At 42.3% G+C, this 17,726-nt stretch overlaps 1 protein-coding gene across 1 annotated transcript in view; it reads right to left on the bottom strand.

Annotated features, from left to right (window-relative positions):
* The window catches only part of atrnl1a (attractin-like 1a), a gene marked incomplete at both ends in the record, with an annotated part of 698,456 nt that overhangs the window by 661,465 nt on the left and 19,265 nt on the right, over window positions 1-17,726 (bottom strand). Inside the window, 4 exons of the mRNA XM_079559364.1 lie at window positions 4,239-4,326; window positions 5,866-6,040; window positions 15,879-16,096; window positions 17,524-17,652. Of these exons, the coding sequence (XP_079415490.1) occupies window positions 4,239-4,326; window positions 5,866-6,040; window positions 15,879-16,096; window positions 17,524-17,652 (610 nt within the window). The remainder of the gene's footprint in view (window positions 1-4,238; window positions 4,327-5,865; window positions 6,041-15,878; window positions 16,097-17,523; window positions 17,653-17,726) is intronic.

Below are 17,726 nucleotides of genomic sequence, written 5' to 3'. Positions count from 1 at the left end.
GTCACTACTGGGTTATGGGTGTGACCTCTGCCTATTTAAAGGGTGTAATCAGGCTGTGATGTGTTGCACCTGTGAGGAGAAGGGGGCTGCTTCCGAAACGGGCAGATTGCTAAGAGCTCTTACGCCAAACCGGATGTGCGTCAGCGTCCGCCATGGCAAGTTGCCTCCGAATTGGTAAGTCAGTTAGGAAGTAGTTAGGAAAAGGAGCCTTGATGCTAACTATCATGGCCACTTCAGCATAGGGACCTCTGATGCTAACTAACCAGTGATTAGGAGCTATGTGCCATCCCACAAGCCACTGCGCCACATCCCCCCACCCCCCTCGCCCCCACCCTCGAGTGATTCATGCGCAACCACTGTTGATTGACAGGAGCACATTTAATAATAAAAATAATAATAATTAAAAATTAAGATTCTGCACAAGCCAAACTTTATAAAAGTGATAAATCCATGTTGTCGTCCCCACAGCTCAGTCACATGTCAGTGTTAAAGAGGAAACTCAGGAAACGGATTAAATGCTTTTGTTTTCCTTTAGTAGAAACTTAAGCCACATGGATCATTTGCTGCTGTAGCTTTATGAAACAGCTGTTGAAATAAAATAACACTAAAGGGAAATGTTTGGATCATTTGGATTTATTTTTCTCCTTAAATGTCTTTGTTTGGACACTATGTTGTTGTTGGACACTGTACACTAGGGGGCGACATGCACTTTTGTTTGGCCTGCACTCCACCAATAACTTTAAAGAAGAAGAAAAGCAGCTGTTGGTGATGTCACTTCCCTTTCCCCTGTTTAAGGACGGACGGATTGTTCAAATGCTGCTGAAGGTCTAGTTCACTAACTGCATAGAGGTCTAACAGTTGACCCCATGAAAGGTTAAGGAGTTAGTTGCTAGTGTTAGTGCTTAGAGGCTACAATTTGATGGTTTCGGATTGAGCCACAGGCTCCTTCCGAAACCATCAGATTGCTAAGAGCTCTTACGCTAAACCGGATGTGCGTCAGCGTCCGCCATGGCAAGTTGCCTCCGAATTGGTAAGACAGTTAGGAAGTAGTTAGGAAAAGGAGCCTTGATGCTAACTCTCATGGCCACTTTAGCATAGGTCCCTATGCTAAAGTGGCCATGATAGTTAGGACCTCTGATGCTAACTAACCAGTGATTAGGAGCTATGTGCCATCCCACAAGCCACTGCGCCAAATCCCCCCACCCCCCTCGCCCCCACCCTCGAGTGATTCATGCACAACCACTGTTGATTGACAGGAGCATATTTAATAATAAAAATAATAATAATTAAAAAGTAAGATTCTGCACAAGCCAAACTTTATAAAAGTGACAAAATACACATTGTCGTCCCCACAGCTCAGTCGCATGTCAGTGTTAAAGAGGAAACTCAGGAAACGGATTAAATGCTTTTGTTTTCATTTAGTAGAAACTTAAGCCGCATGGATCATTTGCATAATGTAGCTTTATGAAACAGCTGTTGAAATGTATGGATCATTTGGATTTATTTTTCTCCTTAAATGTCTTTGTTTGGACACTATGTTGTTGTTGGACACTATACAGTAGGGGGAGACATGCACTTTTGTTTGGCCTGCACTCCACCAGTAACTTTAAAGAAGAAGAAAAGCAGCTGTTGGTGATGTCACTTCCCTTTCCCCTGTTTAAGGACGGACGGATTGTTCAAATGCTGCTGAAGGTCTAGTTCACTAACTGCATAGAGGTCTAACAGGTGACCCCATGAAAGGTTAAGGAGTTAGTTGCTAGTGTTAGTGCTTAGAGGCTACAATTTGATGGTTTCGGATTGAGCCACAGTCTTTTGACCGTGTTATGTGGAAATAAAGGACATGTTGCTGCACATATTCTGATTGTTGGGCTCATTCAGGAAGGAAACACGCGTCCGAAACTTCTACCAAACTGGTGCATCCTAGTGGCTTTGTGGCACAGGGCCACTGGCTTCTAAATAAGCCAAAAGACTTCTCTGTTTGATGGGAAGAAGTTGAGTCTCCTGTGGATCTTCCTGTTGCTAAAGGAAAAGCGGCAGGTGGCTGTGTGGTGACTCTGGATAAAGAAGAGAGGAGCAACAGCAAAAGGCCAGTGCTTGGTAGGCTTGTCTTGCACGGACAGTTCCTCCAACTTTGGACATCATTGAACATGCTCATCTCATTAAGATGAGTATGATTCAACTGTGGTCAACTATTTGAAAAAGGACTCTACAGGATAAGCTTTATGTGAATGAGATGAGTTAGTGCTTAAAAACAATGTCTTCACACAAAAGACTGAGCTCATCTATTCATGCAGCTCGCTTGGAAGTTAAAGCAGAAATAGCAGCACTTTTGGTTTGGAAAGCTGCATTAATGCAAAAGCATGAACTTGAAGAGAAAATGGCAGTTCTTAGGAGGAAAAGAGAACAACTTGAGTTTGAAATCAAAATGGCTGATGTTAACATTAAACTTGCTTCACTGAAGTCAACCAGGCGACATAAGACTGTCTCCAAGGAAGTGAGCATAAAAGAAAAGGAAATTAAATAGATTCTACTAAAAGATACTAAAGCAGAAACCCCACATTGCCACGAAGTTGTTCCACTGCTACCTCCCCCAGAGACTACCTCTCCTGCCACCCCTAGTGACAATACAGGGGTGGCATCCCAGCCTTGACAGAGGCTGGGATGAGGGCCTCCCAGCCTCTGTCAAGGACACTACTCCAGGCATTTTTGATCAGCTCTTCAACGTTCCTGCTCCATCTCAGGAACAAGATTACATCTCCATCTCCAAATCTCCAATGGCAAGTCTAATCCCTCTAAAGTTGTGGATTCCTCTGATGTGGCTTACAGCAAAGGTATAGGGCCAAGTGCTGTGGAAACCCTATTGGGAAAGGGTTTGCGAAGCCCTCTGAGGAAAGGTCAGGGCAGGACAGGCCTCCATGATGTTGGTTCGAATGTGGATAGAGGGAGCATGCTGAAGAGATGTGAGTTTACAGTTGATGTTTTGCTGGATTTGGATCTGGAGTTGAGAGGATCTTGCATTCTTGTAATGCCTATTTGCCCATGGTTTTTAAGACTTTCTAAAGAAGCTCAAGATCGTTTCCACCTTAAACGACCAAAGGCATACAAACGGAAACGATGGAAGTCATAAATTCAGGACGTTAAATATAATGCTTATTTGTGACTCCAAATTGACTCATTTATGAAATGCAAATTAAGTAAAACAAAAATGTATTGAAGGTTTTGTGCATGTAAAATATGTCATTTTGTTTTATTGTAAGCTAAAGCATTTAGAGAAAAGCAAAAAAACTTTAATGTCCTTACATACACTGTACATTCTAGCCACTGTGAATATACATGTAATTGTTCTGGCTCATGCAGAGACAATTAAGGGGCCGGTGTGTAGTGGCCAAAATGTACCACCTGGCCTAGAGGTGTCACTACTGGGTTAAGGGTGTGACCTCTGCCTATTTAAAGTGTGTAATCAGGCTGTGATGTGTTGCACCTGTGAGGAGAAACAGTCTTTTGACCGTGTTATGTGGAAATAAAGGACATGTTGCTGCACATATTCTGACTGTTGGGCTCATTCAGGAAGGAAACACGCGTCCGAAACTTCTACCAAACTGGTGCATCCTAGTGGCTTTGTGGCACAGGGCCACTGGCTTCTATAGAGACATTAAGCTCGTAGAGACAGTGAATATGTGAAATTAAAAGAAAATAAAGAAAACATTGAGAAAAAGAGAAACATTATTGAGACACAAACATTTCGATATTTAAAGAAATAGAACCTGCCTTTGTGTTCAATATTGCTTATCTGTGGGCTTTTAGTGTAAACAGCTAATTCCATCTCCATGGTTCCCACCCAGGAGCACATGGGCTCGTGAACTAGTGCAAAACATTGAAAGTTGTGGATTTTGGGGCCTTTTTTTTTTTTCCAGGTATTGATCTCATAACCCTGTCTGCTGGCATTGTTCTAGAGTCTCCTGAGTGTTGGATGTGACCCTGACAAGCTGGTACAAAGTCGTTCCATATTGTTCCACTGACTCCACTGCCTCTCTATGGATTTTGCAGACAATTGCTTCGTCCGGCTGTGGCATGCGGACATCGATGTTCATTACAGGCTGTTTATTACAGGCTGAGCAGGAGAATCCATAAGACATTACTTACACAGCACTGTACCATACCTGTGCCATAATTATAATGATTTAGACCTTTGCTTACAATAAACCACAATAAAGTCACTTCCACAATGAGTCTTGTACCTGGTGTAGGGCCAGGGAGTGTCCATATCTGTGCAGCGGGCCGTTGCTCACCGGAACCACATCCCACGTTCTGCTGGACAGGTCATAGCTATGGACACAACAACATGAGTTACACTTCAACACTCGCCGGTTCTTATCGTACTCAACTCCAATATTTGCAACTTTTTTTTGTTTTTTTCAGGGCTCATAAACCTGCCTTGGGCCGTCTCAGTATTGATAGTTCATCATTTAACATCAATCAATTATAGCACCAGTTTATAGCACACTACAATGATGACAAAACCTTCTGTTGGTCTGTAAATGCAGTAAATTAGAATAACTGCCTTGTATAAAATTGCTCTCTCAAAATGGCTGTAGCGAATGTCTTGAATTTTCACTTTTGGATCCAGCCTCACCTGCTTTTGAATGTGTGTTTCTTTTTCTTTTTTAGTTAATGCCTAAAAAGGTCTAAATTCTCAGCCAGCAAAACAATAGGTGTGATTAAGATGAGCGAGGCGGCTCACAGCACATGTCTGAAGTCCTGTCTAAAGCAGCAGCTTCTTGACTTCTAGTGTCATGTTACTGTCACTCATGGTGTCTGACCTTAAGTCTAACTCTGAAGAAAGTCAATTCACATGTACACTGAGAAGGTTGGAAGGGCGCCCCCTTGCGTCACCTTGCGTCCAAATACCGGGACCATAACTGTAGCCAGATCAGTCTGTTTAGGGTAGAAAAGGTCCAGCCCGCATGGGGCCAACACACAGGGGGCCCACATGGAAACTGTGGACAAACCCACTTATAACCCAGGTGAGAAAACCCATGCAGAGCCCACATTATGTGTGTTCAAGATGAGCCAGACTGCAGACGCACGGTGCATGCCGGTTAGATTTCTGTCCGACTTGCTCCAGAGGCTCTGGTGTCACGGGCACGTGGGGCACGGAAAGATCGTGAGACCCCAACGAGACCAGCCGACTTGATCAGTGCTGCATCTCACCAAAGGTACGGCAGCGGCTCCACGGCCCCGTGCATGATGGGAAAACGCCCACCTGTCCGCGGCTCACGCTCAGGTGATTGGATACGAGTCTGCTGTGATCAAAAACATGCTCCTTTCGGCTATGACCCCCCCAGACTTTTGAACCGAGCACTTTCTAAATGTACAACAGGTCATTTTGTCCCAATTGTGGGGATGCTTTCATCTTCTTTTGGTGAACTTTGGTGATTTTAATGATATTTAAGTGCTGATAATGATAATAAATTAATAGCCTAAATGTAATTGTTAAACTGGTTTAGGCGAAAATGTGGACTTAAGTATTAAGAATAACTTTAGACTATAGTTCAAGCTTAAACTTTTTTTAATGATGTTGTGTCTGTAGTATATGGCACGGATGAAATTGGCTTTTCGCTTTCAGCAGTCTGACTCGGATTAGTGCAGTAGCTCGTGATCCTGGTGGTCTGTGAGGCGACTGTTTTGCCGGTGGCTGTCTTAAAAATTAGGTTTTGAGTGGGCTGTGTTGATTGTGGAGGATTGAGGAGGTGAGCCTTTTGCCCTCCGGCGTAGTGCGCATGTGCGGGATCTCCGACAGTCAACAATAACATTCAACATGCTTATATCATTCAAGTACCCAGCCCTATCTGCAGCTCGTCTTACTTGAGGAGCATGTAGTAGTCGGAGTAGTTGAAGGCGTAGCCCCCGACCACCCACATGAGCCCGCGGTGCACCACGGCCTGATGGGACGCCCGGCCGAGGGACAGGGCTGAGCGCGTCACACCAGGCAGCTCCCAGAATGCATCAGCAGAGGGGACGGGCAGGGAGCAGTCTGGACCTGTGCACAAAAACACCAGGATGTACATGCAGCATTCATGTGCTCTGGGAAATCAGGAAAGGCCTGTTGTCCTCTCAAACAGTGTGCGCTTTGGGCTTTCTTTAGACACTTTAAACACAATTTAAGTCAACACCAGTGATGTAGCAGATTTCCAGAAATATAAAATCTTGACCAGATGTCCCAAATGTATGGAGTCTGTTTCTTGACATATATGTCATTGTCTCCAAAGTTAACATTGATGTCAGTCATTGAGCCTCTGAGATAGCCCACACATTTCTTGCTCTTTCCAGCACCTGGCAATACATCGTTTGGCTTCCAAAAGACCAATATTGATCAGAGTCCTAATGTACATATTTAATGTACAAAGTATGGGATTAAAAGGAATCACTTTTCCAACAACAATGAAACAATGGCCCCTTTGTCTGGGAGCTTGATACAATGCCTAGTTAACCATTTATATTGAAGGAGTTTAGATTGCACATTGATTTATATCATCAAATACTATGTAAACTTAGCTGCGCTATTGTATCACATACAAGGGCCAGGCTTAACACTTGTACTTCAGATGCTCTTCTTATTGACCCCTGAGTCACTGCCGTACTCAGAGAGGAAGACACGGCTCTCGTCACTTACCATTTTCTTCATGGTATTGCATTGTGATCAGGGCATTTTGTTGGTGGGTGGAGTGGTGCTGGTGGTGGGATGGACCCCTGTCCATAAAGTCTGTCTATTTTTCACAATAGAACACAATTGTTCTTTGATCAGTGTAAGTTACTCTGGGGCTGTAATGTATTCTATATTGGTAGCTACATTCTTGAAACAGCAATATGTAACACGAAACACATAACATGCTAAGGATGTAACTGAGTTACACTTCTTTGAGTTGCTTAAATCCTTTGGCAAGACATGGACTGAGATGGCAGTGATACTGCTGAGCGAGGCAGGGATTTCCTTTTCCTTCTCTTTCCCATTCTCTCATGTTTTGTTTTGAAGTTGATTACAAGTTTGTACCTCCAGTTACTGGAATTGTAACGACCAATGTATTACCATATTATGTGTAAGTACTATATTATATTCCTCAGTTACAGAAAAAGTAATGTATTTTTGTAACTTGTTTACTTTTGTAATACGTGAACCCCAATACTGTTTCTGATGTAGCAACAAACGCAGTGTGTGAAATTGTGGAAATACACTAAAATATTCCATAGTTATTACTATATAGGAAGTGTTGCTCATTCATGCCTGTAGAAAAGCTGCACAATGTGCTGTCTGTGCTACGCCGCAGCGCCCCCTCAGTCTGTGCTCTGCTTTCTGAGGAGGTGGTATTGATTTACTCTCGTCAAACATAACAATATTAATTTGATATTTGGACACTGTGTATAAAAAATCATGGTAAAACCTGTAAGTACATTTTAAGAGTCAGCATGTTGGAAGTGACCGCATGTAGAAAACGTTGTTAGCAGGCTTATGTAAAACATGTTCTAGAGACTTGGCTAAAAGCTATATGTGTTCATTGCCTGGCTCTGCAATACTATTCCCTGTCCATCCCACACAGGGAAGTTATTCTGGTCACGGAGCCATTGGAGCAGTATGAATGGGCTGACCTAACGCACACAGATTATCAGTGAAATAAACCAATCAATCTGCTACATCAGAAACAGTATTGGGGGTCACGTATTACAACAGGAAACAAGTTACAAAAATACATGACTTTTTCTGTAACTGAGGAGTATAATATAGTACTTACACAAAATATGGTAATATACTAGTCGTTACAATTCCAGTAACTGGAGTTACAAACTCTCCCCAAATAAAATGCACTACAGTTGGACACTTGTGTGCAAGATCTGCAGGAGCTTGTAGTCAACTTCAAAACAAACACGACAGCTGTGCGTCAAGAAGACAGCTGTAGTCCAATTCAGAAAACATGAACTGAATATAAACTGACGAGAGCATGGAGGCAAAATCCTAAACTTCTTCACCCATGATTAGTTTTGGCTACTAACATCTGCGTGTGACGAAAAACTTTAGATTTTATTTGTTTCAAACATGGTTCATTAATGCATAATACATTACAGTGGGCATTTTACAAATGTAATTCATGTTATTTTAGAAGTTACAAAGTGATTGTTATTATAAAGATGTCTAAAATGTGCATGCACAATATGAGCTGCATACAGTGTTTGTGAGGAGGCGACTGATGAGCTGTGTGCATGACGACATGTGACACACTTTTTATTTCATTTGTGCAGAACTGCCAGTGGTCAACACGTCTCCTGGTCCTTCTCTCTCCTCGCACTCAACACAGAACACAATACCGAGATCACTACAGGTTATCACAGGCCCAGGTCAAATGTTGAAGAGACCCACACCCCCTACACAAGGTTAGGAGACAGCATGAACACAGAAAAATAAACCACGTGGTTATAAAGTAGGACTACAGCTCCGAGAACTCACCATGTAAAAGTGAAATAGAAATGAATGATTGGAAAGTTACTTTGAGCTCACATGCTGCATTTTCAGATGGGTCAAAGTGAGACAGCGGCGCCCCCCAGTGGGTACAAAAGGCAGGTGTTTCCTTCAGGACAGATGGACTGTGGTTTGTTACAACAGTATTGGATTTTTCACCGTATTTTTCACATTTTTATGCTCATCCAGCATTTTACCAAATTAACCTGAATATTCTGGGAAATATTTCATGCATTGATTAATCAATTAATCAAGACCTTTGACAGTGTTATATTATGGGTTAGCATTTGACAACATAAAGTTTCTCAGGGTGAAATCAGGACAAAGGCAGAAGAACCGATGTGTGTGTACAAACCTGATATTGTATCAGGTAGCCCCTGCACTTGCAACTTCTGTCCTCATGGGGGCAGTCTCTACTAACGCTGCATTTAAAAGGGAGCATTGCCCCAGATGTGAGCAAAAAAAGTTTACATCTAATGTTGGTCTTTCTCACAACAATAGTAATGTTCTTTTATTTTTAATGATTTGTAAATGTCACAAGTTTGACCATTTGTGATTCCTCGTTTGAACACTAAGAACCTCCGGGTGAATAAGGAAAACATAAAATAAAATGGTGATATCAATTTGAAACTTCTGCTGTAGATTACTGACATAAATAAGAGGGGAAAAAAGCATTGCATGCATTCTTTAATTGTATGTTTCCACATAAAAATAAAACATGTTATGCCTGAAAATGATCAAAAATGCAGATATTTTCAGCTACGAAATCTAAATAATGCACAGACCCAGGTTTAAATTGATTGTATTATTTTGTTCATGTATTAATATCTAAGATCTTTTCAGAGAGGATTTGGGGTGTTGTTAAGTTTTAGAATAAGCTAATCAAAGTGAAAATAATATATAATTTTAAAAAAATCTCACACATACCGACCGATATTTAATGTTTGAATCCAACCATCCGCTCCAGCACAAACTAGGGGTCATTAGGACGCTCCAATACAGAGCTAAACAGGTGCCGACCAGTGCAGAGGGAAAGACCAAAGAGGAGCAACATGTCCAGAGAGCCATTTCAGGCTGTGGCTATCCTAACTGTGCTTTCACTAAAGCACAAAGGGCAACAAGACCTAAAGAGCAAGACAGACAGACCACAGAGCCCAGAAGAAAGGCAGTCTCCTTGCCATATGTACACGTCAGGTCACAGAGAAACTTCAGAGCTTTTAGGCAACACAGAATTCCAGCTTACCACAAACCAGTGAACACTGAGGCAAATATTAGTTCATCCCAACGCCGCACACGCCGGGGGCGTGTCATTGTGTGATTTTTGAAATAAGGGGTGAGGTTACATTTATAAAACTTCTCACTCCTTTTTGGACATGTACATGTACAAGGGACCTGACAAGTTTTCTTTTGTTTTCTTGATTTATAACAGCCTTTACGTTTAACATTTTGTAAAGGTGTGTTGTGTTGCTCACATGTTCAAAATACAAAGAAAGAAAACACTTCCCCGTGAGTCTCACGGAGGACAGCTGCTGTTGCTAATGTTCTGAATAGCCAAAAGCTAGCGCTGTAATACTACTACAGAAGTTTGTTTTTCTGCATGAAACCAGCCCTGGCTGTAAGCATGCACAGCGCCCCCTGCTGTCCATTACGTTTCCCAAGCCAACTCCTTAGAGCGTGTTTTAAGGATGTAGCGCGGATTTGCATAACTCCACAGAGCCAGATCTGGCTACAGTTATGGTCCCGGTATTTGGACGCAAAGGGACACAAGGGGGCGCCCTTCCAACCTTCTCAATGTAAATGTGAACTGAGGCCTAACAAAGCTTTGTTTTATGCAGTCAGGTTGTTTTATAAAGAGCAGTTGAAGCATCATCATCGCACTGGAAAGGCTTTTCTCTTCATACACATACTCACTTAAGAATAGTCAATATATTAGATCAGGTTATTCTGTAAACCTATGTGTGTTCAGTCAAACTAAAGCTCTGCCTCTGCAGTAGCTGTTCCTGTGTGTGTGTCTTAAGCGATGCTTGACCTCACAGACTGCCCAGGGAGCTTCCCAGTGTTGGAAGCCGAGTGTGGCAGCTGGGTGGCGCTGAATCATTCGAGGATATCTTTTGATGAATTTCGCCTGTGCTTTGCTCTGTCCTTCCATAATATTTCAACAGCTTTAATTTTGCATCTGAAATCCCGTTACAGGCGCAGAAGGACATCCTAAGGTTTATCACCTGTCTGAGTTATTGTGCAGATGAGTGAGGTTTGTCCGTTTGACACCTGCACGTCGATTGATAATGTGACACAATATTCATAACAGTTTTGTAATGTCCGATAATTGTTGTGAATGGCCAACAGCCGTCCAAAAAAAGAGTCTAGGACAGGGGTGCCCAAACTTTTGGTTTCCAAGGACAAAATGAAAAAGTGCCTGCGATGTCAAGTGTGAAACACATATTACTGCATGCAATAATAGTTACTTTATTTTATTTTTCGATAGCCTATACATTTGCATTTGATTCTATCTCTGCAAATAATATGCTGTATTAAAACAAATGTTAACTCTGACAAAAGCCTAATTTTAGTAGAACAAAATCAACAATTGTAGCAATATAGTGCAAGCACCTACTGTGACTGAACCTCATTCATTTGTTAACTCAAAGAAAATGCAACATTAGATCATTTTGAAAGTGTCAGTTCAGCATAAATTCTTTTATAAGTCCATTTTTAACATGTACCTTTGTTGATGTCAATGACCTTTGCAATATAAGTTGGAAAACTGATAAACACCAAGACACCAAACAGCGCCCCCAATTTGACGCTGGTGGCCAAAAAGTGGACTGCATCCATATTTACCATTGAGGATGAATATAAGTGAGTTACGCGTCATTTACACCGGATACGTTACGTCCATGGTCCGTTTTACGTACGTCAAATCACACATTCTAGTTTACACCGCGTCCGTACGTCTTTGATCCGTCATGTTGCCTTTAAAATAGTGTAGCCTTTATTACATGTTGCTACAATTTCAACTTCATGTTCAGGCGAAAAGTTCAGGTTATTTGTTGTCGTTGCTTTTTTACTGAGCTTCAAACGTGACGCAGGTTGTGTCTGTGCCGTTGGTCAGTGCGCGTTACCACCATTGGCTGGCTACCACACACCGAGGAGAGAACAAAAAGAAGCGAGTCGGCGTACTTGTAACATCTCAGCTACGATTGGAGTGTTTTCCGCAATATTTTCTGCGACCTTTTGCTTGGGTGACATGGGAAAGTTCCTCTGGACTTCTTTTTCCCTTTTGAGTGGGGATTTATTTTGTGTATGGGGGGAGAAAGTTATGAACACTTATGTGATATTAGTCCTTGTTTATTTTCAATACACACTTGCAAAACCCACATGTTCTGTCTGTGTTGGTGGTGTTCAAACTATGTCATACATACAAAAGGGTTTATGCCATGTAGTATATGTCCTTGTGAGGATTGTAGCATTGTAATAAAACTCACCGACTATAGCATAGAATACACAGCGATACATACCCCTTAATCCTATACGTCAGGAGGGAAACCTGACTGGCACCCCTAAGAGTGAACCTAACAATAATAATAACAATAATAACAATAACAAACAAACTGTCAATCCGTCACAAGTACTATTTCTTTTATTGTTCTTAGATATTTGCCCTACTAAGCCAACATGTGCTGAAGGGCTTGAGCCCCTGCCCCTTTTGCTCCATGCCCCTGAGAAGTGCCCTTTCCCTCCATACCTTTTATCTATTTGTTATATTTTGTTTAACCAAAGCTTTGTCAGGGTCCTTATCGTTGGTTTTGTCCCAATAAGCCTTATTAGCTTATATTAATAAATCAAATCAGAAATGAACCTGCCCTGTGAACATGTTAGTTCATCGTGTGTTTCATCTGTATTTTGAGCTCCTATACAGCTCCTTTTACTAAACACAATAAATAATATAGTTACTAAATATAAATAAATAAATAACAGAATGGATTCGAAATAAATGTGATTGTGATTAGAATTTAAAAGGAGCGGGAACAGTCGGTTTGTCAGGGGTCGCGGGGGTGTAGTGCCCATTTGGTTTTTGAGCCCCTGCCCCTCTGTAGCTCTCTGCACGGCCCTGCAGTATAGAGTGGAAATGTCCAGCAATATAAAAATATAATATAAATCTTTATGGACTGGAGAGACAAGTTTCCTAGTATTTTGGACATTAAACAAACATAGGCCTAGTTCACGTCATTGTGTATGTTGTGTTATCGGTTTGTGTCTGGGTGATCGATGCAGTCGCACATAAGCATTAGTGAGTATTGTGGTCATTGCGCCCATAACCCTATGCAGTTGTCAGTGCCAGTCTTGCAAATAAATATACGTTTAAGACAAATCATGAAGATATACCCTAGACAAGAGTATTGTTTGTAATAATACATTGCAATTCATTTAAAAAAAATTACATGAATTTTAGTATATTTATCGTTCGTAATATTTACATAAATACATACAGTTATTGATTTAATTAATATCCATTAAAACTGCACTGCTTGCCTTACTCAAAAAGTCACCGCACGCCACTGATTGCTACATTTCTAACCCATCTATCCACACTTTCATCAAACGTTATACTACTAGGAGACTTCAATATTCACATGGAACGTGTCAAAAACACACTCACCAAACATTTTACCTCCTGCCTGGACAGTTTTGGATTTCAACAGTTTGTCAATTTCCCCACTCACAATAAAGGACATATTCTGGACTTAATCTGCTGCTCAGGATTAACACCATCAGACTGTAAAACTGACCACCTCCCATACATGGACCATCTACTTCTCTCATTTAATGTTAATCTGCCTCTTACCAAATCCAACCCACCACGCACCACACATTTCCGTAAAGTAAAGCACATTAACCCGGACAATTTCACCTCTCTTATCCATAACCTCCCCAGTGTTGATAGTCTTTCTACAACAGATGAGATTCTTACACACTACAACACAAACCTCCATAACATTCTCAACACTCTGGCCCCACTCAAAACCTGTTCTGTCTCCTTCATTCACACAGCACCCTGGTTCACTCCCACTCTCAGGCAATTTAAAACAAAAAGCCGCCAACTTGAAAGACTCTACAGAAAAACGGGACTCACTATTCACAAAGACATGTACACAACCCACATTCTACAATATAAGGACTCCATCTCCAAAGCCAAATCCATATATTACTCAGGTTTAATCAGCTCAAATGAAGGTAACTCCAAAGCACTCTTTTCACTCATTTCAACCATCACAAAACCTCCTGACTCTCTTCCATCTCATCTCTATTCTTCTGATTTCTGCAATGCCTCAGATTTCTGCCTCATTTTTCACCTCTAAAATCCAGCACATCCACCAGCAACTATCTCCCTCATCTTCTCCTAACAATCCTGCTCCATCCTTCTCAGCTCCAACCCACCCGCTTTCCACCTTCAGCTTACCATGTGTCATCCAAATCTCCACCCTTATCCAGAAATCCAAAACCTCCTCCTGTCAACTTGACCCCCTCCCCACTGTCCTTGTTAAAGCCTCCACTTCTGCACTTCCCCCTCTCATAACCAACATAATTCAAGCCTCCATTACTACTGGTACTGTACCCTCTCCACTCAAAACTGCCGCTGTCACTCCCATTCTCAAGAAACCTGGCTCTGATCCTTCTGACCTCAATAACTTCCGCCCCATTTCAAACCTTCCCTTCATTTCCAAACTTCTTGAAAAAAACGTTACTGCCCAACTCCACACCCACCTTTCCTCCAATAACCTGTATGAACAATTTCAGGCTGGCTTCCATTCCCTCCATAGCATTGAAACTGCCCTCCTCAAAATCACCAATGACCTTCTCCTCTCTGCTGACTCCGGTTCACTCTCCATCCTCCTCCTGCTCGATCTCCTACTGGACAGACTCTCTTCCATTGGCATCACAAACACTCCCCTCTCCTACATTTCTGACCGCACCCAGTTCATCCAGCTCAAATCTTTTACTTCCCGTTCCTTCCCCGTAACTTCAGGTGTTCCCCAGGGTTCTGTCCTCGGCCCCTTACTGTTCCTAATCTACCTTCTCCGTCTTGGTCACACTTCAGAAAACACCACATACACTTTCACTGCTACGCGGATGACACCCAGCTCTACATCTCCAGTAAGCCAAATTCCACACTCCCACCCTCCTCCATGCAACTGCCTCCATGAAATAAAGTCCTGGTTCACTTCTAATTTTCTCAAACTGAACAGCAATAAAACTGAACTCTTTCTCATTAGCACCAAATCCACCCTAAATAAAATCAGCCATCTCTCCATTCCCATTGATGGCTCATACATTTCCCCTCCCCTCAGGTAAAGAGTCTGGGTGTCATCCTTGACAGCACCCTCTCCTTCACCGCACACATCAATAGCATCACCCGCATCGCCTACTTCCACCTCAGAAACAACCACCAGCTCCGCCCTTCTCTCTCCCCTCACACCACTGCCATACTTGTACACAGCCTCGTCACCTCCCGTCTCGACTACTGCAATTCCCTGCTGTTTGGTCTCCCTCAAAAAACTCTCCATAAACGCATCAGTGAGTATTTTAGCCATAGCGCCTATAACCCATAAATACAGTTATTCATTTATTTTGCATCACTTCACTAAAATATTAACTATAACTAGTATATTTTATACTGATTTTCGGGCATAATGATCGCATCATCTCAACAGTGTATTGTTTTTATTTTCCCGCGGGTGCACTTAAAATGCATCAGAATACAGTAAATCAAATATGATTTTTTAAATTTTAGGGGGGGGTCTCCCTCCTTATGTCCCATGCCACTGCTTGCCTAAAAAAGTCACCGCATGCCACTGGCGCTTAGTACATTTGATAGTATAAAACAAACAAACAAAAACACGGGGAGAACAGCCCTAGAGTTTACATCACCAGCCACCACTGGGTTGTTTGTGTTCACTCTTGTGCCCCACTCAACTTTTCATACTAGAGACGCCACTGGTTATGTTGCTCTTATTAACAACATATTTGTTGGTCAAAATGGAACTTTCTACTACTTTACAGAGTACTTTACAAGTCATAACACCAGCCTCAAACAAATGAATACACAGGGATAAAACAACATGTTTATGCAGTCAACCAACATAATTGTTTCGGTAGGCCAAATTTGGCCCGCGGGCCCCACTTTGGGCACCCCTGGTCTAGGAGAACCATTGATTCCAACCTTCAAAAATGTATGTATGTACATGTTTTGTCTTTATTTTGCGTAGAGGACCTTTAAAGGAGTCTCAGTAAACCTTTCCCCTGTGCTTTCTCTTCCAGAGTCTCCCTTTAAAGTACCACAAGTGGATGGCTGCGTTGCGTTGCGTACCTTGCCAGCTGTCGTTGCACACGCACTGTTTTCCCCCGGTGAGGTCACAGTGTCCGTGGTCGGGGCTACCGCAGTGGTCAGAGCAGTAGGGGATCTGACAGGCCTCTCCTTTCCAGAACTCCTCACACTCACAGTACACCTGCGAAGATGACGCAGTCCCCGGGCTCACACCGACGCAGCGCCCATGACCCGAGCAGTTCTGAGGGCACGAGTTCATCCTGGAAACACATTTATTATATACAAATACTCTGGATGTACTTTGGAACACCTCTGCAGTCGCCCATAGAAACACATTTTTGGAAAAGAGTTCTTGACCAAGGCCCGAGATGTGTGAACTATTTTAAAATCTTGATGGAAAATGGAAGTCTCTCGCCCTCTACAGGCAACAATTGGAAGTGAAAAAATCTTGAAAAGCTTAACGACAACATCATTATTCTGTTATATAAAAACGGTCGTGGCTGTCACCACACCGTGTGTTGTGCCAACTGTATTTTGAGGATTTTTTAAAACTGCTAATTATTTTCTACTTCAGCAACATGTAGGCCTGTCACGGCAATTACTAATATTCACTTACCGTTTGATAAATGACAGATAAACATTTTTGGGCCCAATATTTGCCGTCAGTATATGTATTTGCATTTTTTTCCTTTTTGCCGAATGTAATACTTTATTTTTTTCCCCAAGGTTAGCTATTTCTCATTGTATTTCCGGGTCATTGTAGGATGTTTTAAGATTAAGTACATTCTTTAAGTTTTAGAGCTAGTTTCTGTTGCATTACAGGGTCTTCAGTAATATCGTATATAGTAACAGTTTCCTGCCTCAGTCTATTGAACTGAAAATTTTATGGTGAGAGGCCGAGCTACATTAAACTCCGCCCCCTCCTTACTGACGTCACAGCCTTGTTAGGACATGGTGGCCATTCACCAACCATCCACTACTCCATCCATCTGACCTGTGTGTACACCCAGTGTAGATGATGACTCAGGTTGGACTTACGAGCAGATGATGACTGTCAGGTTGGATTTATGAGTAGATGATAACTGTGAGATTGGATTCTCCAGTAGATGATGACGTAAGGTTGGAATTATGAGTAGATGATAACTGTGAGATTGGATTCTCCAGTAGATGATGACGTAAGGTTGGAATTATGAGTAGATGATGACTGTGAGGTTGGACCTACGAGTAGATGATGACTGTGAGGTTGGACTTATGAGTAGACGATGACTGTGAGGTTGGACTTACGAGTAGATGATGACTGTGAGGTTTGACTTACGAGTAGATGATGACTGTCAGGTTGGAATTATGAGTAGATGATGACTGTGAGGTTGAACTTACGAGTAGATGATGACTGTGAGGTTGGACTTATGAGTAGATGATGACTGTGAGGTTGGACTTATGAGTAGATGATGACTGTGAGGTTGGACCTACGAGTAGATGATGACTGTCAGGTTGGACTTATGAGTAGATGATGACTGTGAGGTTGGACTTACGAGTAGATGATGACTGTGAGGTTGGACTTACGAGTAGATGATGACTGTGAGGTTGGACTTATGAGTAGATGATGACTGTGAGGTTGGACTTACGAGTAGATGATGACTGTGAGGTTGGACTTATGAGTAGACGATGACTGTGAGGTTGGACTTACGAGTAGATGATGTTAAAGCCTGTGAGGTTGTAGGCCGCGTCGCTGAAGAAGTGGAGCAGGGCATATCCAGATGTAGTAGCCACCTCTGGGGCTGATTCGTTCCCCATGTTCTCAGGGACCATCAGACCACTGAGGACACAGGAGTCACACTTAGCAAACACACACAACTTTGGTGGCACATGCTGCTGTTTGTGCCATCACAG

This window comes from Gobius niger (genome assembly GCF_951799975.1).
Source record: "Gobius niger genome assembly, chromosome: 7".
Taxonomy (NCBI): domain Eukaryota; kingdom Metazoa; phylum Chordata; class Actinopteri; order Gobiiformes; family Gobiidae; genus Gobius; species Gobius niger.
The sequence above is the reverse complement of the archived record's forward strand: the minus strand, read 5'-3'. Positions and strand labels throughout refer to the sequence as shown.